Below are 27,888 nucleotides of genomic sequence, written 5' to 3'. Positions count from 1 at the left end.
GAGGCAAGGAAAAGTACCTGAAAAAAGTACAATGAAGCCCAGAAGGAAAAAAAAAATGCAAATTATAATTACAAAACTAAATCCACCTTCTAAAGAAAGAACTTAAAAAAATCCTATTGGGAATTAGCAATAGGCAGGTAGTTAGACATTCTCAGTAAACTTGGCTTCCTATCCAGAGAAGAGAGGAGCTCAGCTGCAAGGTTCTAGCCCAGAAACATCACCACCACTTGAAATGATGGAATTTCCCCCTTTCTGAAAGTTTATTGCAAGCTCACGGCAAGACAGATGTGTGCAATCACTACTGGTATTTTAACCACAATTGCATTTGCTACGGTTTCAGTAAACATGTAACCAGGTGCTTAAAAATCTATTTTAATGATGTTCTCAAGAATAATACTCTGCGTTACAAAAAGAAAGAGGTAAAAGGTACATCTTTTACATATAAGAAAAAAACTTACAGTGAAGACAAAGAATATCTTTAAACCAAAATAAAGCTATGTTGCTCCCTGCAGGGAAGCTTCAGGTGTTTGAGATTACTCACTCAATTCACTTTCAATGTTCATAGAAAAAGGTGAAGGACAGTCAAAATAGTTACTCTACACCATGTCAGCTTTAAATATTCCACTGACTGTCAACAATTTAACAATAAAATTACAAATATACAGAAAACAGATCTGCTACCATATTGAAGCTACAAACACAACCAATAGCAAAAGTACGTAACAAAAAATGCAGAAATTAAATGTTTTCAGTTGATAAATGCTGGATTACTCCCACGTTCCACTCCGGCTTGAAATTAGCATTCCACACATGGACAAAAATAGAATACAACTGCTGCTATACTTCACAGAGTGGGCAGGAGACAGACCTATGCATCACCCACAAATCTGGACTAACCCTAGTTCTACAAATTGTTTCTTGTAGAATCATAGCTCCTACACGGAAACAGGGGAAATAAACGCTAACAGCTGAGTACAGGTAGAGTGAAAACAACGGTACTAAGCAAGGGTCTGAGTCCTAGTTCAGAAACTGAACCCCAAAGGAATTACCAAGAACAGAAAGCACTACACTTGTAGAAATTGCATGAAAGGCCAAAAGGGATCACAATTTTTTTTTCCCAAACAGTAGGATTTCAGGAAACAGGAAAATACTCTTGCATTCATTGCAGTGTTATGCTCTTGAACACAGATGTGCTCATCTGTTAAAACGCGGTGCATTACAAATACAGATGCTTATTGCATGCAAATAGTCCTCGGACTACTTCCTTTTATAATTTCTAAATTAAAGTAATACATACAGAAGGACGGAGCACAGTTTCTATTTACATAAGCGTTGACAGGAAAGGGAACATTAAATCACAGCCGAATCACTAGCATGAAATTGCATTTCTAAATAATTTAAACAACCCTCAAAACAGTACTTCTTGCTAAAAATCCTTCATTTCATTGAAATAGTTTGTAAACATTGAAGATGTACATTTATACAATCTACAGCCTCAGCAGGAAATAAATTTCTGGCTTATCATCACTGTTGGGTTCCAGCTGCAGAACGGAACTGCGCGCACACAACTGGTCGCTGCAGCCGTAGTGCAGAGCAGCGCAGGCGCCCTCCGGTATTCCCCGGCCCTCCACGTCCTCCCCGGGGAAGCTGCTCAGGTACCTGGCTATGTACGAGCCCGTCGAATGCCTGTTGATCACGTGAGGAGACGCCGAAGGCTTGTTCCGAAGCACGACCCCTGCTATGCTGCTTGTGTGAGAAGACCTTTGCTTGCTGGCGGCTTCCTGCCTCTCCTTGGCGCGGCTGGCGATGTTCCGCACTCTGCTCTGGCTTCTGGACGACAGCTTTCTGACCAGGGCCTTTGGGCAGTCTTCCTCGATCTGCCTGGCATACAGCATCTGGTGGCTGTCCTCCTGCTCCAGGGACACCAGTTTTCTCAGCTGTTCCGTCAGAGCATCTGTGGAATGGGGTCTCATGGTCTTCATAGCAGCAAGCTTCTTGTCTCTCATGCCGGACGTGACGAAGCTCCTGCTGATGTACTGATACTTACTTTCGAAATTGCAGGAAATATCCTCCGACGTCAAGTCACCGAGACTCTTGGATTTGCAAGGGCTGGTCTGTTTGACGGCTGAAGAGGGAGGGAAGGCCAAAGGACTTTTGAGCACCGATGAGCGCACGTTGAGTTGGGATCCCTTGGACGTACACATCGCATCTTTCTGTTTATCTGCATGATGATGGTGATGTAGAAAATCAACGTTTTCACAGACTGGAAAAGGGAGTTTACGCCCTGCAGTCCTGAAGCTATCTGAGCAGTCTAGGGCAGCAGCGCAGAGCTCGACAGCTGCGCAATTCCCAAAGGTCCTCTCACCGCAGCGCCTGCTGTCCTGCTCCTGCCTCAGTTTTAAAGGGGAGGCCAGCTGGCTCATGTCTTCCCGCCTGTACTCACATGCGGTTACCAAGAGATCCTGAGAATCCCCGTCGATTTCTACAAGACTGCTGCTTTCTGAATTCTCACCCGTGGGAGGGTCCACAAGCGTCTCCTCAAAGATGAGGCTACTGGAAGCAAGAGAGCCGGCAGACTTGGTGGCTTCCCAGCTCATTCCACATTTCCTTCTGGGATTTGCACTTGGCAAAGAGAGAGGTGAAGAAGAAGGTGTGCTAGGCGCGTTATTTTCTACACTGTTTGACTTTTTCTTGCAAACCAATCCACTGTGTGTCTTATATTCAGAAGGTGGCGTAAGAGACGTTTCGTGGATAATTGCGTACACAGAATACTCTGCAGCCTCGGGGCTGGAGAACAGGGCTGGATCTGGAGTTGAGAACAATGGGGATTTGATGGATTTTGTGGTAATAAAGTCATTCTTACAGGGAGTGCTAAGTTCTGCAGTAAGCAGGCAGGGGCGCGCAGGCATGGCGCTGAAGGTCTGGCTGCCGGTGCCGTGGAGGCCTGAGAGCACAGTGAGATTGGTTTGGGCGTCTGTGACATCCAGCTGCCTGATCAGAGCGGAGACAGCACTGTCCAGCTCGCTCTCACTCACTAGAGAAACTTCCTCTATGAGGCGAGAAATGTCACTGTCTTGCATGGCTGAAGTGGAATGTAAGTCAGGAGCATCGGAGCGGGCAGGAGAGGAAGCGTCCGTCAGAGACGGACCCGCTGCAGTGCTTTTCTGGATGATGTCGCGGTTGAGATTTTCCATCTCCTCTACTTTTTCAGAAAGCAAAGTCCCCACAAGACTTTTCTGCTCCTTAGTCTCTTTTGTGTCATCTTCCTTTTTATTGTCTGCACAGTTTTTGTCTTCTATTTTTTCTGTGACAAGCTCAAAACGAGAGGCCTGCACTGGAGGGACAGTTTCACCAGAAAGATGATTTTCTTCATAGCCTTTGAGGTGATTTGTTTCAGCTACACCACTTGTGAAAACTGAATCTTCATGTTGTTCCTGGAGAGGTGGTACTAAGGAAGAATCAACTGCCGTTTCCTTCTGGGCCTTCTCCTTTCCAAAGGGAGAAGCCGAATTTGAAATATTTGCTGTTTTCTCAGAACAGATGAAAACAGATTCTTTCAAGTTCGTTTCCTTCTCATTTTTATTGCCATCACTGTTGGCTAAATTAAATAAGAAAGATGTTAGTTGCATACAAAATTTGCATTCTGGTTATTGACAACTACTTTGTCCTTAGACAGACGAATGGAAAATGCAAACTTAGGTACAGCTGTGACAGAACTCAATTATGGAGTTGTGCGGGCTTGGCCCAAATTATCTGTGTGATATGAAGAAATGGAAAAATACAACTGCAGGCACTTCACTGAAGCTTCCTTGGAATGTCTATTACATCAAGCACGTGATGTAATATTTGTTGCAAATAATGTCAATGAGGCACCATATCATAGCTTGCACATGGTATTACCTTCAGCTGTGTTCCTATTCAGATTTGTACTATAAAGAAGCATGGCAATAAAGACAGAACAAAACAGCTCTGTTAAAAACATAACACTTTGAAACAAGATGCATACTTAAAAGAGCTCTGAGTAAAAGCGTCAAGTAGATGGACTCCACACAATGTTCTTTACATACAGTTATTTTGAGAGATTTCAATCCAAGAATTTAATTTTTGATCTTCCACCAGCATGCTGCATTCATAAGAGAGCAAGATTTGAATTTCATGAAAAATACGCATTCGATATTTTTTCCGCCAAGATCTTACTTGTGTTTACATGCCAAATCCCAGCTCCAGACTCACTCCTAGCTATGAAGCTTTTAATTAAGCAGGGAATAGAGAAGAAAACCTGGTATAATACATACTCTTTCTTACATTCACTAGAAATGAGGTACCCTAGGAGCATTCGTTAACAGTGCCTGAAAACCCCCTGTTACGGTAAGAGGGATTTTTAATGAGCCTGGCATTAACGGCTGGTCTCCAAAATCTGAAAAGTTCCTCAAGCTTTCCACGGTGTGCCTACGTAAGGTTAGAAGAGATGTAAAATTCTTTGATTTGTAGAGGTTGTTGTTGTTTTGTGTTTTTTTCCTACAAAGGACAGAGGAGGAAATGGACAGCACCCAGCCTCCTTGGCATACATCCAGGCAGGACAGATCTGTTTAGCTACGGTATTGTGGCAAGAAAGATCCCTGTTGGACAGCCAGCCCTCTCCATTCTGTACTGATTCCTGCAACAACGAACGCTTCGTTTGACTAGTACCTCCGTGAGGGTGGAGCCACCTCCCGGTCTGAAATGTTTGGGCCGAAGTTACTTTGAGAATACCCAAGCCTTACCCTGAACATGCGTAAAACCGTCACATTTTTTCTCACCCCGACTGAAGGTAAGTGCTTCCACCAGAGAGGGACGTGCCCTTCGGTACAGAGAAGCAGGAAGGTCCTTCAGCCACAGCAGAGGGCTCCATCTAGAACAACTTCTTCTTCACGTCTCATTTCTTTATGTCTAAGGTGGCCAGTCCTCCTCTATAGGGGTTACAGAGCAAGCCCTACAGGCACTCCAACGGACAGGATCTAGTCCCCTCATAGCTAGAAGGGGCAGGATTTACTCCCTGAGGCAACTTCTTGGGTCATCTCTTGGCCTGTGCTTTCTCAAAGGTTATTTTGCTATAAGTGAACACCCACAGCTTATAAAAAAAATAGGTGTGTAAATTTCTTCTAAATTGATTTTTTGTCTTCATCTAAAGCATCTTTAGGAAGAAATCTCTCTAAGAAATTATTGCATCCATTGATAAGAACGGCTGAGCTGTATTAGCTTCGCATGGTTATCCAGAGAAAATCATCCCATTTTAAATGCAGCATTTTCAGAGTTGACCTCCTTTTTCCTGTCTACAGTTTCTTCTCAGGTTGGTGGAAAAAACTGGTTTAATTTTGCTTGCTCTTTCTCTTAAGTAACTTCTTTCCTAAGGTGATGTCCAGATTATACGTTCATTCAAAGCCACAAACACAGGCAAGCAGAACAAATATGGCCTAACAACACCTTCCATCTGTGCCCAGTAACTATCTTATTCTAGAGCAACACCTGGGCTGGCAGAAGCTGCTGCTGCACAGCAGAGAACACTGGGGGCAGAGCAGCACTTCTGCCCCTCAGCCCCCAAGCCAGGTTCCCCGTGTGCTCTCCTTCTCTCACCAAGGCTAGGCGGCCAGCACTTCTGGCTGCTCAGTGCCAGCAGGCACAGCCCTGCAGCGACCAGCTCAAAAGCGCTGAGCTGCCAGGAGCAACCAGAACCAGAGCACCTGGTCAGCCCTGCAGCCCCACAGGGATGGCGTGCATGAGTGCACGCGCTCTTTCCAAACAAACAAATAAACGACCCCCAAAAAGCAGCGTAGATGTCCTAGACTAGGTACAAGCTAAGGGTGGAGACAGCAGGTCTAATGAACTACAGCCATTGCATTCAAAGCTTTCTGGACTTATTTAAATATTCCAGTAAATCAGCTGGTAGGCAGGTCATCGAACATGCCAACTTTGCTGAAGTCAGGGGATTGACTTCAAAGTACCGGATTTCAAAGGCCAGACTAATGTTGCTGAAAACACTTAGAAAAAATCCATTTTAAGAATTGTGTTGTGCATCAACAAAGACCAAGATTTTATCCTTGTACGCTTTCCATGTAACTTTGGTTACTTAATCTATTTACTTTAGAAGGACAGTATCGAGACTGTTGGATACAGTCTGTACTACTGTCACCCCTTTTACATCTATTTGAAAGTCTGCACTGGTCTTTACATACACTGTATCCAAAAACATATGTTGCATTAACTTCTTCCTCCTTGAAAACAGGGAGAAACACCATGCCAGCAGCTCTGTTTTCATAAGGAAATGGACCGTAGCAAACCAGAAATTGATGAAGATTAATTGAACATGTTCTTAAAGAAAGAAACAATTTTTCTTTCTTACAAAGAGAAATTTGGAAAACATCCTTTTAAGACCACTTCCAGAACCTATTGCAATTTATTTGCCTAGTTTGGAGACAGCTTTCCACTGTCACCCCAAGTGACGGGGTTTTGCTTATCAGAGAGTCTGAGGAGATTAAAAACGTATGTGAGCTATTAAAAATACTAGAGTCTCAGGCATGTGTCGTTTCACCCAGTAACTCATTTGAGTTAAATAGAACTACTTGCATATAAATTGCAGAACCGAGCCTTTTAATAGGCTATTTAAACTTAGTACACCAAAAGTAATTTTGGAAGTTTCTTACCAGATGTGTTTTCTTTTCCTTTGGCATCTTGAGCAGTTTCATTATCCGGGCACGGCAGTCCTACCAGAAGGTATTTGTCCACTGGCATAGAAGCAGGACGTGCTTGCAAACTCCGGCTTGTACGCCTTACGACTCCTTCTTTGTCCTTCAGGTCTGCTGGCTCAGAGGTACTGTCTTTAATTTCCGTGGCTTCCAGAAAACCCATTTTACTTTTCTTTCTGCCTTTTGCAGGTGCACTAGCTGTGCGCCGGAGAATCCGGTCACCAATAGATCGCTTCCGTACATAGTGACCGCTGGTTTCAGCAGCGTTGTGCTTAGGGTTCTTGTTAAACAACCCTCTGAGTCCTATCAGCTGCTTATTCTGAAAAGACAAGAACAACCAAGTTTCCAAGTGAGTTCAGACTGCTACGGAAGCATGCAGTGAAAACGGTTGCTTTCTAAGCGTTTATGAATGATGAATACAAAGTTAAAACGCAGCAAAGCAAAAATTCACACCAAGCAATACACATCTACTCTGACCGAGGAACTATCAGCATAGGTCTCCATGAATTCATGCATGTCTGTATTTCTCCTCATTAGGATGGCAGCCTGCCACAATTACAAGAGAGGATTGCTCCAAGTCTCCTAATCAGAGGTGACAAGACTGTAAGAAATGTACCGCAGTGACAGGCTAGACATTAATTTGGAGTTCTATGCATGGGCTTCATCAAAGCAAAACTCAAATGTTTCAGAGTCTGAATGAAGAATGATGCAGTTCGGTAGTTACAGATCATGCGATTAGGAACCATTCGAAAATCTGTGCCCAGCAAGTGCAAAGTGCATGCTAATGAAGTCTACCTTTGTGGCTCCTAGAAAGTGCAATATTGTGTAACTGGGATTGAGGATTAAAGGGCTCCACTGAAAGGCAAAAAATGCAGATATGTTTGGCTAATGTTTTCAAGACCATGACACAAACAAACAAGGTAAATAGTTCATCAACTGTAAATATCACTCCCATAATATAAGCATTCAACAACTAGCTTACCGAATACCAGGTTCTAGTGCAGTGCCCTCAACATTTACTTCTGAAGTAAAATTGATTTTAAAAAGAAATGTACTCACTGGATCTAGATGTGAAATAATGATTAGGTGGTAACAGTAAGCACATTTGTAATGCACGCATACTAAGACTAGAGTAACAGCATGTTACGCTTTCCTTGCTTACAGCCTGCAATTGAAAAAAACCCGCCCAGATTATGAGCTATATCCTCCTGCTCCCTGAGCGCTCTGACAGAAGCATCTCTGCACTGTTATTGCCGTATCTCAGCTGGAGAGAGCCAAGGGTTTTACTGGACACAGGTGTGCTGTGAATGGGTGCCCTGGCTCAGTGCTCCTCAGAGAAAACACTAGGAATAGGGAATTGCAGTTTGCTTCCCTGAACACGGTGATGCTTAGCAGTGTAGGTAGGTATCTATACAGGTAACAGTAGAAATGAAGACATCAATTCAAGGACAACAGAGAAGCTGACGTTATGCTTTTCCATGGCTGTACGACCCGAATAACTTCTTTGAACTTTATTACTGGTCAGCGGCAGAGTGGGCTAGGCTCTACTAATCCACTGTACAGAATGCCACAACGCCCAAACCATAAGAAATATTTAGAAAAAGCACAAATCCTGTGAGGTTCTCTGGTACATTTAAACCCATTTTTATCAGAAGAATTAAAACAAAACAATCATACGAGTATGTACATTTCCAGATATACCTACCTTTCCATAGATTTCATTAATGGTTATATGAACAAATATGGATGCTTCTGTCAGTCCTTCCAAATACACATGGCGGTAACCTAGTAAAGTAATAACAGTGCATTATTACGCTCAGCAGTATGCATTCTACTAAATAACTGGCAATGACTGTCTATAAAAGTGAAAGATATATATACCTGCTGTCTTAAATAAATCCTATTATGCCTTCATGAGATTTCCAAGCCGCCCAGTACAAATTGCCCCAAAGTTAGAGACAAGAGCAGAAATTTCCAAAAGTGAGCCATCCAAACTCCTTAAAGTAACGGTGAATACACTACACTAACGTAACAGAACTGTCCAAGATCACACGTGAAGTCTCAGAGAAACAGGCATATATCCTACGCTGAGACCTTGCCTTAAACTTTAAATTCAAAGGCCTTTGATCTTCAGTTAGATCTCTAACTTGAGAAAAACATGTGAGACTAACCAGGCACAAGGCTGCTAAAGGCCACGGTTCTTTGTCCCACGAAGTCTCGCCCAATAGGGTCGTGGTCCCAAACGAGAAATCGGACCAAAGCTATTTCAGGCATGTGAATGGTAAAAGTGAGTGTTTCCTCCCAAACAGGATTAAACCCTGTAAAACAAACAGAGCAGAAATTTGGTGAAAAAAAGCCATAGCAAGTGCTAGCCTTAATTTTCAAGATGCACAGCAAGAGGCATTAGAAACAAGTAGACCAAATACAAAAAAGAATATTCATTATTTATTGCTCATCTAGATCTAGGATCTCTCATAATTTCCACTACAGAAATAATTGAAAACAAGAGAAATCTGTCTCCTAAACAGCTTTTACAAACAAAGTGGTTCTGGTTGGGTAGCCGGCAGGGATAGAAAGGCAGGCTGCTGTTTTGCAGAACTGTGGTAAGCATTCATTTCATTCGAAATTAAACATGTATTTTATACGTTTTAAAATATACTTGGAATTTCTGCCTAAAGGAGATTTAAGAACAATCCAGTAGATAGATACTGTGGTGAACAGTTCTCTTCCTTTACCTGTCACTTGCCTGTCTCCCTACACCAGAAATTCTACTTAGAAAGCAGAATTAAAAGACAATCATTTGATTTCATCAGGTAAAAAGCTTTGCAATTTAAATAGTAATAACAGATACTGAATCATTTATAATTACTTAATATTTAACTCTAAGAAAAGGAAATCAGCTAGATTATCTTACCATTGTCATCAACCACCCTGGTCTGATCTTTACAGCAGTCAACAGGTAATCCAATAATTTCCACCTCGACAAAAGGATCTATTATCTGTTTTTTTTTTGGAAACAACAGTATTTTAAAAGCAAGCTAATGATACCAGTCAATGATAATTCTCAAGGAATCTCATGCAGAGAATTGATTTCAGTTCATATAAGAATTCAAAAACTTTTCATCGTGTGAATTTTCAAGCAGTACAATCATGCAAAATAACTTCATGAACCACAATCATATGTGATTTGTAGTCTCAAGAACTATGGCCAGTTATGAGTTATTTTCAAAAAAAGTGAAGTCATGCTGAAAATACGAAACAAATTAGTTCATAAAGATCACGTATAGGATACAGACTCTGTGGGAAAAGGTAGTATTGGTGACCAAAAGCTTGACAGCATCTGAAATTATTGGTATATTTAAATAAGGTGAAAATTTATTTGAGACATATGCTGCCATGTCACTCTAGGACCCCAGGATAAAAGCATTTGTTGGTATCAGTGTAGTTTACCTCTCCTCTGTCACCCAACATTGAGTCAGGAGGCTTAGGTAGCTGCTGTCCACTGATTATTTTCAGAATGAGCTGCTTTTTGGGACTGGCAGGAAGTGGATCGGCAGAGTAGGGGTTGAATGTGCCTGAAAGTTGGCAAGGAAGGAGAGCAAGGGTAAGGAAAAAGATGCACTGAATAAATACCGTCCCCCAAGATGCATGCACCTAGCCAAAATTCAGGCATTATACAAACTTGCAGAGTATGGAGCAGCTGTTAATGAATTTTAAAACTTTTTCTTTTTTTTCCCCAATCCTTTCTGAGCTTAGCAGCCTTCCTTTACACAATTACAAGACAGAAAGACTACCCCCACCAAGAGGAGGGTTTTGCAAGATTTACACTCATTTGGAAAAAAAAAACTGTCTTCTATAGCATAGTAGCTTCAAAAAAACAAATAGTTGTATCCTAGATCTCCACTCTGACTGTGTTTCTTGCACACCTGCACAGATGTTAAGAAAAACAAGCAGCTAGGACTGAGTTCCTCAGCAACTGTGCCCTGCTTGAAGTTCCCAAACTGCCTCTGCCACTTCTGGAATACCTGCCACTGTTTCTTATGGCCATATTGAGAAAATTGCCTATGGACACATTGAAAGAAAATTGCCTAGGGATACAAGAAAATTGCCTAGGGACACAATCAGATCCAAAATCCTCCAAATGTGGAAGGATTGGCACTGCATAACACTGAAAACCATTTGCTTCTGTTATAATGGAATTTTCAGGACGGAACCAATCCCTTTTAAAGAGAACAAGCTAATTCCACTGAATAGCTTGACAGCTGGAGCAAGTCCTGGTACATGGTCCTGGGCCTTGCTCTTCTTGTTTGGCTGTCCTAGGACCTCCTTTTCTTTTTTTCCTTTTTAAACGCTTACTAAAATGGAGCCCTGGAAATATGTCTATAATAACTACAAGGAATTGCATACCGGTACTTATACAGTCTGAGAGGTAAACACCATTTTTTGAAGACAATATCTGAATTCTGAAGCAAAACAAGCTTACAGATATATGGAAATGTGAAAGAGATTCCACATATGTCCTTATTTGTCTTTCTTGCGTCTTAGCAACTTCTCCAAAATAACATTTTTGGAAAATGTTTTTTTTTGAAAGGTTTGACACTTACAGTAATAAATGTATAGTGGGACATTACCTTTGCACATCTGCTGAGGTTTGAGGACATAACCACAGTTGCCATTTACCCTAAATTTTGCTTCATTTAATTGCATCACACGTCCTTCAGACTGGTAGTTTAGTGCCACTGTTGAATGAGAAGACTCAGGTGTCACTTATAAAGATAATATTTACTTAGCACAAATACAAGAAGTGAGAAATTAGATTACTGTGCAGCACCTACCTAACTGGCAACCAACATTCCAGTACGGTAAAGGGTTAAAGTTGCTGGAGTCGATCCGATATGCCGATGGGTAGACCCTTGTAAGCTGCTTCTGGTTGTAAAGCATGAACTGTTCGGCCTTCTGCTGCACTGCTTGGTGGGCTCTTGTTTCACTGAACGACAGCACGTTCCCTGTTGATCCTGTGTGCATTGTTAATGAACAAACAAGTTACAAAGCAATCCTGGGGAAGGAAGGCCTGAACTCAGACCTCAGCTATACTGGTATTAACCAAGGGGAACAGTAGTTTTAGCCCAAATTTACACCAATAGATTATCTCATCATACTCAAACCATATGCTGTGTAACTGAGGCATAGCAGTTTTCCCTTCCAGGAGCGTCTTCTGTTCTACCCACAAGTTTCAAGACTTGCAATGAAAGCCAAACAAGCTCATGCTAATTGCTGGGGTCTTTTCTCCTGCACAACCCTGGATACAAGTGCTATGAACAACCTACAGAGAAATCTACAAATGGAAGTGTAATCAAAACCATCCTTCTGAGGAGCTTACAACCAGGGAGAAGAAGTGCCCACCAACAGGGATTGCATTTATTTATCACAATTCAACCTTATCGTGTTACTAGACACTATTTAAAATCGATAACATTAAATGATGACAACACTTCCCATAAAACTGTAAACCAGGAAAGCATTCTCCTGAAATTAAAAAAAAATAAATCATTTTTAATATTGCTACTAAAACATGATTATAGGAAACCAAGGGAAAAGGATATTTACTACGGAAGGGTGGGGTGGTGCTTTACTCTTTCTCCATATTTAAGTAAATGGAATAAATAACTTACTATTCTGCTTTTAAAATATCTTTGAAATACGAGGGAAACCCTGAGATCAGATATGCTTCCTATCAAAACAGAGAAGAAAAATGCATGTGTAAGTCTTGCACCGGCATCCTTACCGTCATCTACTATATCCTGGGCTGCCACGGAGTTTGTGTACACCACCAGGTCAGACAGAGCTCGGCACAGCTTCACAGTTTTTCTTCGACGAGTCAGTCTGCTGAATTATATTTAATATATAAAACAAAGCAGGAATTTTTCAATATTTAAAGCATATTTGAATCCCCTTTATGTTTTTCCATCAGTAATGAAAAACACGTGTGCAACTCGAGCTGAAAAGAAAGGTGCAGTAAACAGGGAACCCCATGGGGCAAGCCTCCTTCGAGAGGGTTCTGAGCAATCTTCGAGATGACTGTTCCCCTTCTACCTTCGGTCACAGCGCACAAAATTTTTCATTTACAACATAATGAAATGGCCGCACCGCGGCTCTTATAGACAAAAACAAGGCAGACAGCTTTGAGCTGCATCTGGAAAGGAACGTTTCAGTGACAGCAAATGCATTCTTGATGGTGCTTTTTTGATTGCTTTTTCTTTACATTCTCAAATGTAATAAAGTTGGCCGGGCTGTGATGTACCCTTATTTAGCCTAAGCAGTTTTTGTTGAACACTATTTACAGCATGAAAAATGTAGATTGGCATTTTTCCATTAGAAGAGTATTACTACCACATTTCTTTTCAGTTTAAGGGTAATTGCTATTTGCAACCTATGAAAATCTACACATTCAGAATATCAGGCTACAGCAGTCACAGCGAAATATACACCGAGAGCAGTGTCATAAATGCCTTGCTCTTAAAAACAGACTTATCTGAGGCAGTGACGTATACATATTAATAGTAATAACAATGCTCTAGCTCTAACCGAACATAAAATTGTAGTGATTCTTAGCTCACCTGTGGAGCTGCCCTGCTTCCTTTCCAGAAGAGTTTTGCTGATTTTCTTCATCGTCTGATGCGCTGTATTTGGATGTTGCCTTCCCTGCTTTCTGGTGGGAAAGAATTAAGCACAGCTGTGTCAATGCATGGGGATGATTCTGTACGTTCACATTACCACGATCAGTGACAGGTGGGTTGGTGAGCTGCCACAGGTTCACAGCAGGGACCACCGTCCTGCATGGATGCAGAACGACCCCTGGGTGTTCAACAGCAGACAGTCCTCAGCAGAACAGCGAACGCTCCCAGGCATACAGGGAAGGAAAGCCAACAGAAAGCATCTGTGCTCTGGTCTCACTTCAAGCCCAGGGAGCCCAGCCACCAGCCGCGGAGCAGGTCTACCTGCTGGCCAGCAGCGGAGGCCAAGGTGGAAGAGAATCGTTTCTGCAAACCTGCCAGGCTGTTGCAGCCCACCACGTACACAAACAGGCTGTGCGTGGAGCTGAGCAGCAGGGAGAGGAGAGCTTTGAAGAGCTCTGCACTGCTCCACTGCCTCCAGTACGCTGGCACTGGTTCTGCCGCATTGCTAAGGGCCCGCACCATATTTAACAAATAGCACCACAAAGTAGGATCTAAATGAACAGAGCATTGCTTTAACCTATGCTCCCCCGCCCCCCCGCAATTTAGGAAATGTAACAAATGCATTCACAAAGCTGAGAACACAAACAGCCTCTGGGCAAAACTCTCAAACATATTTTTTCTACTGCTTTTTGAGCTACGCAAATGAGCATTCAAATTATTCTAATTTATTACAGCGTACAGTAGAGCAACTAGCTATGATAAAAAGATTAAAATCTCAAAAGCACCTTTTTAAGCATCTACTCTTTCAGTTTCCAATTTCAACATTGCATCTTTTGTAACACTAACTATAGCTCAAACGAGAGTTTCTTTAATTCCCTTCTCATCGTGAGGTAATTCACAATATAACTGAAAGCTCCTTATCCTTCTGCTCATACAGCTAGATGATAATTGAACACAGAATTAATTTCTCCTGCTATGATAAACCAATAATGCTCATAATCTAGTACATGCTTTAGTTTGCTGTGTTTAGTGCTGAAATAAAGTTGACCAGAGTGGAAACCATTTGCAGAGTTCAGTTTTGGAACCCAGAGGTGTGGACTGCGGATGATTCCCGCAGTTATCCTGCAGGAGTTACCAGCCTCAGCCTCTCGGTCCTCCACTGGCAATTTTTAGAGTTTACACGTGGGTACAGTTGGCACAAGAGCCAGGCTGAAAACATCCCAAGTCAATATCCCTGGTTGGATAATTTTACACCTGCAAAGGTATCAATAACAACTATCCTTCCCAGCTCCCTTAAGCTGTAAAAGCGTAAGAGGGAAGCTACTGGCTCAGCCTACAATATAATCGTTAATTATAATATATACAGCCTTTTTTTTTTTTTTCCCCAGCAGAGAATGGGCTTTCCTACCTGCTATATCCCTTAGAATAACTAGTCCAAGTAATTAAATTGCTGACATGCTTTCCAGCCCTCGGTGTACCAGCTGTTTTTAGTGGCTCCATGTTGTGTCTGTGACATCTCACCCACAGACTTTTTCCCCAGCAGCGAGCACAGGGTGCGAGGTGAAGCACCCATTAGCATGCACTGCGGGTACTTGCAGATCTCAGCACATACGGACTGAGTAACGTGCACTTAGCTAAAGCCACTGAAAGAAATACAGCCAAGTTAGAGATGCAAGCTTGTAATCTAACTGTAAATACGGGTCCTGGTATTTGCTACTTAGAGAACTGTTGATGGCTTCTAGCTGGATTCACAGCAGGTAAGGCGGTGGCCGCTTAAATTCTATGATGTGTTTCATAATTGCTGCTTCTCCTGAATTGCTGTGGAGATTTCCAGTTACACAGCATGCTTCCTGCTCAGCTGCAGCTTTCACCACGGGCAGCACTGAAGGGGAACGCAGACAACCGCCGGGCCGCAGCACAGCGACGGGGCTGCGGGCCCACCTCACGGCTGCAGGCGCACCTCATGGCTGCAGGCCCACCTCACGGCTGCAGGCCCGCCTCATGGCTGCAGGCCCACCTCACGGCTGCAGGCCCGCCTCGCGCCTCTCCCACCACCCACCATCTGACGGCTTCCTCGCTTGGTGCCTGCTCGTGGGCCCTGCGAGGAGCTGTCGGGAAACGAGCTCGCGTGGGGCTACACGTTCATTAAAGCCCAGCCACGGGCCCTGCTGGAGTGAGGGAAGGGGAGAGATGGGTGACAGCAACACATCTGCCAGGCAAGGGGATGAGGAGGAAAGACGGGCACACGTCCCTTTTGGTGGCTGGTATCTGCTCAGATGCACGGCTGCGAACGGAGACCTCACGCTCGTGGGGACTGCGTCAGCTCTTGCTTGCTGCAGTGCAGACCCACTGAAGCGGACGATGCGACCCAGCAGCTACACAGATGTATAAATAGTGCACACCAAACCGCGAGGAGGTCAGAGAAGAGCCCGCTTTTACAACACGGGAGTGGTGGGACCAGAGCCACTGCTCAGTCACAGCAGACCCCGAAAACAAGCAGGAGGCCAGTAGGAAGCGCATTCTATGGCTCTGCTCAGGGTGTGAAACAGGTAAATTTGGACCCCAAATGAAAAACACCATCAGCTGGGTGGGAGGAGGTCTGGAAAACAAGAACATACTGAAGCAGTTGTTTACGCTGCTCCTCTGCTGCTGCAAGTCTGATCGGAAAACCAGCAATTCCTCTTCACTAATAAAGATTAAACTCGTGGTCAGGCAAAAATGTTTTTGGTTTTGAGAGTGTCTGTCTTTGAATGATTCTCTGTACTCTTGGCAGCTATATTCTTCTTCTGAACAATAAAAATTATACCAAGTGTAACCAAACAGTTCTTCCTCGTTGCCTCCACGCACACCAGGCCTGTCCCAAGCAATAAGGCATACTGTGTTGTAAGAAAAGTCAGACATAAACCAGCAAAAGGAGTCTCTCATTTTACTTACTTTGTGTTTACCGAAGTTGCCCATTAATGATCGACTATGAGACTTTTTTCCACCTTCTTTTGTGTCCAGGTTCTGTGCAGAGAGAGTGCAATAATGAGTATAACTAGATAGCTTCAGAAGTATCTTTAAAAAGTCTGTTACAGTCTCTGAAAGACATGCCTTTAACCCCACAGTTTTATGATTCCTGATTTTAACCCCGAGTTTCTGTATGTCACTCTGATTCACTATTGTACGAGTACACTAAATGCACAAGAGAATAAAGGTAAAAGGGAAACAAAACCTAAACGCAACATACTGATCTCTGAACACAAATTTAAATCCAAAATCTCATTACAGGACTTTTCTCATTTCTTTACATAATTTTAGCTTAGCAATCCTCTAACAGTGAGGAAAAGAATTAACATTAATATTCAAGACAGCAACCAACCATGTAGAAAAACCAATTCAGCGAAAACAAGCAAACAAAAATGAAAGCGTACATAAAATAGCCGCAAAAGAAAAGGAGAGAAAAAAAATATATATCTGTCTAGCAGACATGGGCTTTTCATAGGCAGCCTGAAGTCCAGGTTTCACATCTATAGGCATGTCCCTAGACATTGGCTTGATAATTCCTGACAGCTTCTAGCTTTCTTCTGTCAGAAAAGCACATCCCTTTATCTTTCAGAGAGCAAAATAAAGACCTAAAGGTGCTGAAGAATATTCCCCCACCACTCCACAGCAACTCCAACAAACTCGTTATTCACTGTCCTGTGTTGGACTTTACCTCTGGCTATTCTAACGATACAGGAACCAGATGGTTTCTTAACATCCAGGAAAGTCAATAATCCCTGTATCTACGTTCAATAATTTGTTCCTAGCTCCTTTCCTCCATAAAGCGTAGAAGCAAACCCTAGCAGATAAAGGAACAGTCTCTTTCAGACAAGAGCGAGTAGTGGTCAGTTTCAATAGCAAATCAAATTAAAACTTACAGTACACACTGCCCTTAAAAAAAAAAAAAAAAAGATAACTTGATAATTACTGGAGATTAGTACATAATTTTGCATTGTGAATAGTTCTTTTTTTGGGGGGAGGTACCAGAGAACATACGAAATATAATTATTCTAGCTCAAAATAATATTGAAACGGCTCATCTCTGATCATGTTTATGAACACACAGGTTGCCCTCTGAACTCCCACTTCTCTGACCTCAAAAAGGCCAAAGGGAGCAGGCAAGCTGACAGTTCTCATGCTGCAAAGCCACGATCTGGAAATAACCCTTCTTTCCCAGGTCAGATGGCTCTGTCCTTTGGGCTCTCACAGCCTCTGCTCATCGCAATGCAGCTTTGACCAGATATCTCAAGCATCAGGACAAGCTGAGCATATTTTCTGTAGTCAAGCCTGGCTTCAGGCAAAAGTCTCACAGGTCCATCCTTGGAGAAAGGTTGGCAAGAACTACGAAAAGCTAAAGAGTGAGAAGATGTGCAGAAAGCAGCACTGCACATACCTGACTTTGGAGACTTATACCAGTTAGAGTAGGCACATCCCTCTGAACAGTTCATTCCCTGTTTAACATAACCAGGCTTTGCATCTGCTTGAGGTGAAATGTGGTGGTGGTGGATTCACGGTACAGACTCTACTGATGTACTCAAAATTCCAATACATTTCACTGTTTTGCAATACTAGTTTCATCTCAAAAGGGAAAAGAAACTTACCAATTCTTTATATAAGTCATATTTCTGGGTATGAAAAAACAGAACCTTGCTTAGGGCAGTAAAGCACAATCCCATGTTCTACTCCTATACAAAGCAGCCACCAGCATTGCAGGCAGCAGACAACACTGTCAGTTATCACCGCCAGCCTTGATAGGACTAAGGCAGTAGAGAGAGGGTTTTGCCCAAAACCTAGACAAAGACCAAATGGTTTGACAGTTGTTTGCAATATCAGTGCTTGCTCAATTAATTGCTTCCAACTTTTACATGGAAATAAAACAGGTTAGAACAAGATACTCCTCACATTTATCATTCAAATCCTCTCCTTGGAGATTTTTTTTCTGAAACAATTCCAAGTTTCCATTTTAGAGGAAATACAACTCTCAGATGCTGTTAGTAAGCCATTGCCTTTCTCATTTAAGAAACATGCAACACATCGCCTTGGCTAATATCCAGTATGTGCAGGGGGAAAAAAAAACACCTACCTGTTTCAGGTTAACACTTAGACCTTCGTGAGTTGCCTTTAACAGTGCTCTCACAGTGAAGCTGTCAGGATCTTCTTTGTCCCTGATTTGCGATTCTTTTATCAGAGATTCAAGCTTTGTTCTTATAAAAGATTCCACTTGATGCTCTGTTGCACCATTACTCTGAAAAGCATCAAGAAATCCGGTTAAAATAGCTTACTATCTCCAGCACTTCTGGGACAGCCTGAGGGAGCGTTACACATGCCTCAGGCACTCCCAGCATTTCTTTTCACTGTGCAAAGAAAAGGTTCTTGCGTAATCCTGCTCCGATTGTGGCTTTTATTGTCACTGCCATCATCCTTTCTTTTCTTTAATCCCCTTGACACATCATTTGCACTGCCTCACCAAAGTACAGTCCAGCACACAGACCACCCCAGGCCCTGGTGGTGGCTCTGCTTCAAGCAGTCCCAAGCCTGACCCTCCTTCAAGGTACAGCGGAGTTCACAGCCAATGCACCCACACACTTCCTCAAACTATCAGCCCAAATACTATTAGATTACTGCTCCAAGAAGTGAGACAGGGAAATAATTAATAGTAGCATGACACCAAACAGCCTCTTACGTAAGGTGCTTAAAACAAAAATGGATCCCACGGCACAGCAGCATGCACCGAGCATTCCTCTCTCCATGGGGCAGGAGAACTCTCCTGAGACAGGAGGAAACCAACTGTTTGTACTGACGTGCTCCCTTTCTGGCCACAAAAGACCTACTGCATTGGCTTTAAGGACTGCAGATTTTGTCTTAGGTCTTTCTGCTCACCAGAAGTGCTGAGTTCATGTTGGTAAAGCATATGTGGATTACAGAGTGCTCCTCTTCAACAGCACAGGACAGTGAATTGCGCAGTGAATTCCCTAAACTTAAACCTGCAGACGTGTTTAAAGATACTGTACTTAAAGAAAAACCTGTACTTTAAACCAATCACAATCCTAAAGATTTATGGGATTAACCATAATTAATACACAACATTTCAAATTCTATAGTAAATGCCAACAGAAATACAACAGTTGGAGACATTAAGCAGGCTGATTTATCCTACACTTCAAGCACTTACTGCAAGCAAAACTGTACTTCTGTATGAGACCGTCTTGTGGAGCATATGGCTTGAATGACATCCAAGTGCAATCTAACCTCTAAATTATTAATAAATTAATCAGGATTTTGTCTAGTAGGACAAAGGGATTTAGTTTATCTAAGAAAGCAAAATCTGTCCTTTTGTGTCATGTACACAAATCCTCCAAAAGGTGTTTACTGACTGTAGCATTTTAGCAACTTCATGGTAGGGGGAGAACCAGCATAAATATCTGCTTCCTCTGAATCAGTTCAGATGGGGACTTCTGTCACCTGTAAAGCAAACCCCAAGCTACTTTGACAATCCTTCCATTGCCAATAGCTGGCATAAATGATACAGAGAAGTTAAAAGCTTGCTATTCAAACCATAAACAGATAATGAGAGCTACACTAAGGAGCTTCTGTGTGGCAACAAGGCAAACTCACTGGGCTACATTCAGAAGCAAAGATAAACAATATTATACTTGCTAAATATTAATTTGAATTTGATCTATTCTTTCTGCATCTCCCTTGATAATATCTTCTTTGTTCAAAAATTTTGACTGGTGAAGCAAGGCTGCTTTCTGACTTGAAAAAAGCACCTGCTGGATAACATGTATTAGCATTGCACACCAGCTTCAGATTGTAGCCAAAAAAATCATTAGTAAAACCAACAGCAGAAAAATAAACAGCAGGAGTTAGGAAATAAAGAGAATAGAAAACAGTTTTCAGTGTCAGAAAAAAAGAAACAGAAAGATTAAAAATAAAAATGTTTCACATTCCAATTTCTTTTCATTTGCACATCTCTTGATAATTTTCATTTAGAAACTGTGTAGCACTTCCATCATATGATTGCTTTGAGTACTAAGCATTTGTACCTGAAAAATCTTAGCATGCTTATCGTGCTGGCATCAATGATTTCAGCCTAGTGTAAAATACTTATACCTGTTACTTATGTGGTATAAATGAGGAACAGCCTGCATTTCTGAACAAATTCATTCCACATCTAAATGTGGAATGATATAATTCCTGCATCCTAAGGACCTGACTTAGAAATCCAAGTTAAAAACCTTAGTCTGCTAACAACTGTAAGCAGGATTATGGAATATGCACACAAGAAATGTGAAGATAGAGCAGTTCTGGGAAATGTGTATATGCACATACATAGCAGGACTTTAATTTGCAGTCATCTTCAATTTCATCAGCGCTATCCTCATCAGAAACTTCTCCTTCCTCAGCATCTGCTCCAAGACTGTATGGCAACTTCTTTCCCTAAAAACAAGGAAAATATTCATGATGAATGCACACATGGTCAGTGTTACGTTGTGCAAAGACCAAAATATCCCTTTACTCAACTATTTCTTATTTAAAGGTGGCCATAGTTTAGAATTCAGTTTCAGAGAATCTCATGCAAACTGGCTCAAGGGGTCACGTCTTCACAAGGGGACTTAAGTATTTCTGGAAGAGTTTGCTATTGAAAGATATTTGCAAACACGTTCAAAAAAGCACGCTATCTCCCATCCCTGGAGCAACCCAGTGAGCGTCTGAATGATTTATTTTCAAGCTGCCTCCCAGATGCTTCAGGCTTACCCCCAGCAAGCAGACCATTGGTACTTCAAATAAAACTCAAGAATCAGTAGTTGATACATTGTTATAGGCTCTGCATCAGAAGGGAAAATGCAGACACAGAAGAACTCACTGCGAGTAGCCATCATCATGAAGGAAGCAGCAAAATTTACTTTAATACTGCATGCTCACAACGCAGAAGGACCTTCAATTCAGTTCACACTTGAACGTTTACATGGGCTTAAACCCCTGTTACCAGAATTACTCTCCATATGCAGTAACAAAATGAGAATTATGGCCACCACTTGAAATTGTTTGGCTGATTAATCAATGCAGTGTTTCAAAGAAAAATATATAAAACTGTGCAAAAATAATAGCAAAAAAAAAAAAGGGAAACTGGCTTACTTCAACCAGATGTTGATTCCTAAACATTTTATCTGTTCTAACATGACTGTTTAACTTAAACAGAAGATGGGAGATAAGGCTTTCTGACAAGGCACAGTGATGCTGAAAACAGAATTCCTCGTTCTAAAAACATCAGCCCAGCTCTGCACCGTTCTGTAACTATCCACACAGTTTCAGCCACTGATAGCTGAAACATCAATCTGAAGTTACAAACTCAAATGTGCTAGGAAGACCAGCGCAAAAGTTCATGGAAAACAGCGCAGTACTAAATCTCTTGCCTCTTATTCACTGCCAGTATTTCAAGCTAGGTCCGCTCTGTTTTGTCACGCGACTGACATTACCTACTGTTTTGTTCAGCTCCCTACGACGCTGACACTACCTGCTCACGCAGTTCGTTAACCCGCAGTTACACAAGAAAAACACTTCAATGAAATTCAAAATCACAGCTGAGCACTTGAAGGTTTTCTAATTCAGAGTCACATCTCTACTATGTATCGAAATATGTTCAACCTAGCATCAAACCTAAACTGTGAATCACTGTAGACAGTTTGACATGGAGGATAGAGGGAAAAATGTTATCTCAAGGGCTCGCAGCAAAGTAATTGACTTTGTGTGTCAAAGTCAATTAGACAATCTAATAAGCTACAACGCTATTAATCATCCTCTCAAAGGCCTGCCTAGTATTTCTTTCTTATTAGATCCATCTTGGTCTTTGAAATTCCTTTCAGAGCAAATCTGTTTACATTGAGAGGCTCAAATAATTTATCTTGCATACAACACTTACTACAGTGCTCTAAGGCCTCCTCCCTTGCTGCTCTTTAGGTACCTTCTGAAGTGCTCTTTTTCATAAACACAGCTGATGAACCATGAAAATAGTTTCAGTTAGTGAACTACTGCTCATACCAAGGTGAGGGGGAAATGTGGGGTAATGCAGGAAAATGCAAGAAAATTTCAGCTGTTTTTATATTACTCCAAAATACTTCGTGTAATGGAAGACTGTAGGACGATGTTTAGATAATGCAGGGATATGAATGATAGGGAAATATATCCGCTAATAACATCAATTAGATTTCAGAAAAAGAAAAGTATCAGATAATTTTGTCACACTTCCTCCTATTCACAAAGATGCATTTTATATAATTTCTCTACTCTCCTGACTCAGTGCTAAGGTTTAAAAACCAGCATCTCTGACTGTAAGGCTCTTAGACAAGGTGCTGAAGAAACAGAAAGACTTTTCTTTACATTGCTGTTGATAACAACTCTTTGTTAAAACACTTAGAGAAGTATTCTGGGACACTTGTCAAGGCTAAGGCTTACCCTGTTTCAATGTGTCTGTGAAAAGCTCAGAATTGTAACTTACTGCATCTGTGCTCATCCTCACGGTACAGACAAACTGGCTCTCAAAAGCGAAAGATCTACATAAATACCACGTGCTGACTTTTGTTGTATTTTGAACGCGTCACGAGTAGCAAATTACCTTCACTAGGATTTTCCCTTTCAGATTTTGAGGACTAGGAAGCTGCCTGGAGTCTCCGGTGACTATAGATGACAAGTCCAATTTGTCACCAAATATCTCCTTCAAGTACTGAGCAATCTTCTTCTGCTGTTGGATACTGCAATGATTCTCAATAGACAGTATCACCGGAAACCTAGAAACAAAAACCCCAGACAGTGTCATAACAGTGTTTTAAGACGGAAGACCTGCACAGCTTACCACAAAGTGCTTCAAGTAGTTTGCCTTTGCATTGTCAAGAGTCTGGAAACAGACTCACTTTGAGAGGAAGGACTTCACATAAGAACTCCCAAATCCCCATGGGCTCAGAATTCCTTTGCTAATCCCTGCAGGAGGTTCTGCCCTCTCCTCCAACCCTGTCCCACTAGTGCCAAAGTTTGAAACGATTTGAACGATTTGCTTTTGTCTTAATAAGTGCAGCTACAGTGAGTCAGACCAAACCGCTGAAGATGACCAGACTGAGGAGAAGCAGAAATATTTGGCTATACTTTCCAGAATACTCTCACAGGCTCCAGGAATTCTCAGCTAAAGCCCCCTGAGCTAGAGCCTTTGTTCTGTATATAACTGCCTATTTCTTCCAAAGACTTGCCCAGTTATTTTTTTAAACTCTTGACAGCCCCAAAACTCTCTGGCAAGCAACCCTACAGCCCACCTACACACCATGAGGAACCACCTATTTCAGTTTTGAGTTCACCCCCTCCCAGTTCTACTCAATAAGACTAAATTTGGGTGCTTATATTTATTTATTTATTTAGCCTTCCCACACCCTCATTTTGGTGTCACTTTAAAGAAAAAAAAAAGTACATATTTTCCTTTTCTTCTCCCCAGACTACTCAAAATTTTATCTACCCACTCATGATTTTTTGAGACTGTTATGTGTGTGTGTGTACATATAAACATAAACATGTACATGTATGGCTCAAGTCTCTGCAATTTTCATAATGAACGTTGTTATATAGTACCATGGAAAGAAAACTCAAATTTAAACATTACCTCTCAACTCTGTATTTTCTTATACTACGTATGAGACAGCTTTTCAATTCTCCTACTGAAATAAAGTATTTCCTTAGGTAGAGAATATTACGGTGTTGATTTTTAAGGAGGATTTCCCAGGGGAAATGAGTGGGAAGTTTTGTTCAAACAAAGAACCAAAATAATCACTTGATATTGAACAGTCTCAGTCTGTTCAAAGTATTATTGAGTTTACAATGCATGAAAGGTCTTTCTAACTTTGATTGAACTTCCTAATTAGATTGACAGTATTGCTCATGAAGCTGATCAATAAATATGATACAGGCAGTAAGCAGGGGAACAGAATCAACTTTCTATTCCCTGTGTGTTTAAAGGAATACACGAACTTCCTGGTGTTGAACTTTGACATGAGATTAGTTACACAAAACAGACTCTGCACTTACTCATTTTTGACGAAAGCATACTTATTGATAGTTTCTGCCACATCACGGAAGAGTATTTTAGAGGTAAGCGTATACCCATGGTGCACTACCGGCTCTCCATCCGGACCATCCCAGCAATCCACTATGAAGACAAAAAAGCTATACATTAAGAGATGCCCATCATCTTATATTTTTCTGCTGATCTTCTTTGCCAACAGAACTCGTGTACACCACTCAACTGTACAGGTGTCAAGAAGTTTCATTCAACCCACTACAACTTCCCAGTTAAGTTAACACTAACAAAACAGTCTTTTCATATACTAAACACAGTATCTGCAACCTGAGCCTGCCTCCCCCCTCATATTAAACTCATTTTTTCCTCATATACAAAATTACAAAGGTGGAATAGATCAAGTAATGTTTACAGCTATCTATCAGGAAAGCAGCTTCTGCAGCCTTTTTTTTTTTTATATCTAGTCTTTTTTCCCCTTGCTGTTAAACTTGCCATTGATGACTAAGTGTGTAGTGGGAGTAGCACTGAGATCATCACACGCCAATATGAAATACGAATGGATTGAGACAATAATACTTCTAATGCATTAGTGTGGTCTGGATTTACATCAAACTTGTTGCTACTGCTGCCTCTATAGAAAGTTAACTTCACGAAAGACAAGCTACAGAGCTCTTACCTACACTGTACAGTACCTACATGAGTTCTGAAGTGAGGCAAAATAACATACTACTGTGCTAAAGTGAACTTTCCTATGGAAAAAAATAGAGTGACAGACCACCCAGTTTTTTCAGGTTAATTTTTCCGATCTAATTCATTCCTAAATTTAGATTATTTTTTTTTCTTCCAGCGATGGGTTTTGTAATATTAGCCATATAAAATTAATACTGAGTGTAAATTTGTCAAAACACTGTTCCATCCAGAGGAAAATAATGTTTTGTTACTATTTAAATCAAACAATTTAAACAACAATCCAACCCCACCTCCAAGCTATCAGACAAATAAACAAGCAGCATCTTGTTTTCTTACGCCGGCATTCAGCCAACAAAACAGCATCCTATGTCTGTTGTGCCTGACCTAAACTGCATTTTTCAGCTCACATGTTGGCAGAAGCACACACACAGCTGTGCTGGCAGAAGGCACTATTTGCTCACCTGTCCTTTTCCTCCAGGCACTAGGCATTTTTGCATCGGCAGAAGGAACTGTATATGCAAACACCCACTTTCCCCTTCAGTTTGTGAAAGGGAAGGGTTTTGCTGACTCGCAAGGTGGATTAGGAAACCATGCCATGAAATGTCCTCCTCCAGCACAGGCAGCACTGCAGAGCACACCGAGCAGAGCTGCTCCGCTGGAGCAGCAGGGCCCCAGGAAGATCCCTGTCCATTGCCTTCGTGGGACTTGAGCAAGAGAGAAGTGCTTCAGACAAACGTGGGACAATGGAAAGCAAGCACTGACTGAGAAAAGCTTAACAACGCAGCAGCTGGCAGGAGGAACCAGCAGTGGCTAAGCCATTTGTCTGAGAAGGTCATTCCCTACAGAAAAATGCTTGCTAGACTGCTAGAAAACAGGAGTTTACCACTGAAATTAGTAAGATAGTGAAGCATTAACACCTTAGGTTTGTCACTGAAAAGAAAGGTCTTTCCTACCTCTCACAGCTAGAAGTTACACCAAAACGTACCTTCGATACATCGACAGCCATCCTGCAGCACCCGCGCGTACATCTCCGCTCTGGACTGGGACAGCAGCTGGTCTCCCGTCAGGTACGTGTTGTGAGATGAAGCAATGAAATAGTTACAGAGGGGCTGATCCATATCCTGATGCACTTCGCAGTGCAATGGGTTGAATACGTCACAAGCAGGACTGCGCATGAAGTTGGTGAAACCTTTGAACAGAGAAAGGTTTGCGTGGATGCCGTGCATCTTCCCAAGAAAATGATTTGCACTCTGACAGTTGTGTTTTCCCGTTATGCGTGTTAGTGTCAACCCCTGTCCCCAAACCAATGAATCACATAGCCGAGATTCACCTTCACACCCCATATTTCCAGCACATCAGTTGCAGTCTGGGGCTTGCCTATTTCTTTGCAAACTGAAGATGTTGCACAGCCTCAGTCCACTGCGGGCACAAACCCAGGTAGGTCATTCTTTTTGGAATCCTATGGAAGTTTATTGCCTTCAAGAAGCACATGCTCCCAAGATCCAAATCTTGTCCCTACACAACTTGCTTTGAATTAGAAAATAAAATATAATCTAGAAAAACACATTCACGACTGCCCCCCCAAAAAATTAAACAAAACCCAACAACCTACACAATCAAGAAGTATCTGCAAAACATGGCAGTGAGCTAAGCTTGTTCAGAAATTAACCAGTTAACAACCAACAGTAAAACCAGAACTTAGCATTCAAGTATAAGCATAAAAGTGATGAATAGCAGCTATAGACAAAGCCAAATAAAACCACATATCTATAACGCCCACTACCCAGCTGTTTTCAAATCAGGTGTCTCCTTCAGACCCATGGGATTTGAGGTGTGCACCACCTTTCTTTCGTAGGATACGATGCCTGGAAGAGCACAGGTTTGGTGTTCTGCAGATCCACAGAAGGTACCGTGTGGACAAGGTAGCAGCCACTTAAGGAACAGACAGCATGGGGGCCTGGGCTAGCCAACTCACCGATTTAGCCAATTTTACTCTAGTTTACAGTTTTCTCTATGCTGCAAGCTTATCTGAGAAGATGGTACTGGTTTATATCACTACAAATCCGATTAGAATCAAAACAGAGAAAGTTTTAAAAAATACCTCCTTTGAGAATGTGAAATGTAAAACATTTCAAAAGGACAGTGTAGACAATGTCAATGCTGAAAGCAACTCGAACATAAAAGGAGCAGCAGTAAGACTAAAAGGAACATAAAAGCTTACATAAATATTTTTTAAATGTCACTGCTTGTTCATTTTGCTTTCCTTATGTCAGTGTAAATCTCAATGAATTGCCCAGAGTCACGCCAGAAACTTATTTCAGAACTGGAAGGCTGCACCCAGGGTTTAAGTACTGTGCGGAGGAATATTTTCCCCCCACTCCCTAGAGAAATCACCATGTAAATTATTCTGCTTCATGAAAACTATCTTCTGGGCAAATTAACCGACCATAGTATTTAATCTGTTTTATTCCAATTCAGATTTGAGTTTGATACCAAATTGGATTTTGAATAAATATGCCATCTACAATTGCTTTAGCAAACAAGGTGAATAAGTTACAAAAACCCAAGGAAAAAGCAACTGTTCCTATTTTACTTCACATAAGCATAAATCAATGGAGTGTACAGCAGTGATTCCAACCCTACAGAGAGAGAGCAGAACGCAAACTTTGATTTATTACTTCAGTTAGAACATATTGTAGTATAAACTACGTTTATA

The 27,888-nt window shown here is 41.7% G+C and overlaps 1 protein-coding gene across 9 annotated transcripts in view; it reads right to left on the bottom strand.

The window, feature by feature from the left end:
* Window positions 1–359: 359 nt before the first annotated feature.
* Window positions 360–27,888, bottom strand: part of PLCH1 (phospholipase C eta 1) — a 69,794-nt gene continuing 42,265 nt past the window's right edge. For 7 of the 9 annotated variants that reach the window (XM_048059404.2, XM_067001974.1, XM_067001976.1 and 4 more), the window contains 17 exons: window positions 26,158–26,361; window positions 24,491–24,611; window positions 23,040–23,211; window positions 20,756–20,863; window positions 18,507–18,668; window positions 16,334–16,405; window positions 13,340–13,431; window positions 12,508–12,608; window positions 11,558–11,737; window positions 11,354–11,461; window positions 10,173–10,297; window positions 9,637–9,721; window positions 8,894–9,040; window positions 8,428–8,507; window positions 7,518–7,577; window positions 6,681–7,041; window positions 360–3,598 (listed from right to left, as the gene is read on the bottom strand). In XM_048059404.2, the coding sequence (XP_047915361.2) occupies window positions 1,488–3,598; window positions 6,681–7,041; window positions 7,518–7,577; window positions 8,428–8,507; window positions 8,894–9,040; window positions 9,637–9,721; window positions 10,173–10,297; window positions 11,354–11,461; window positions 11,558–11,737; window positions 12,508–12,608; window positions 13,340–13,431; window positions 16,334–16,405; window positions 18,507–18,668; window positions 20,756–20,863; window positions 23,040–23,211; window positions 24,491–24,611; window positions 26,158–26,361 (4,289 nt within the window). In that variant the 3' untranslated portion in view covers window positions 360–1,487. The remainder of the gene's footprint in view (window positions 3,599–6,680; window positions 7,042–7,517; window positions 7,578–8,427; window positions 8,508–8,893; window positions 9,041–9,636; window positions 9,722–10,172; window positions 10,298–11,353; window positions 11,462–11,557; window positions 11,738–12,507; window positions 12,609–13,339; window positions 13,432–16,333; window positions 16,406–18,506; window positions 18,669–20,755; window positions 20,864–23,039; window positions 23,212–24,490; window positions 24,612–26,157; window positions 26,362–27,888) is intronic. The other 2 variants (XM_067001981.1, XM_067001982.1) reach the window with 2 other exon arrangements.

This window comes from Anser cygnoides, chromosome 9 (assembly GCF_040182565.1).
Source record: "Anser cygnoides isolate HZ-2024a breed goose chromosome 9, Taihu_goose_T2T_genome, whole genome shotgun sequence".
NCBI classification, from domain to species: Eukaryota; Metazoa; Chordata; class Aves; order Anseriformes; family Anatidae; genus Anser; species Anser cygnoides.
This window is presented reverse-complemented; position numbering and strand designations above follow the sequence as displayed.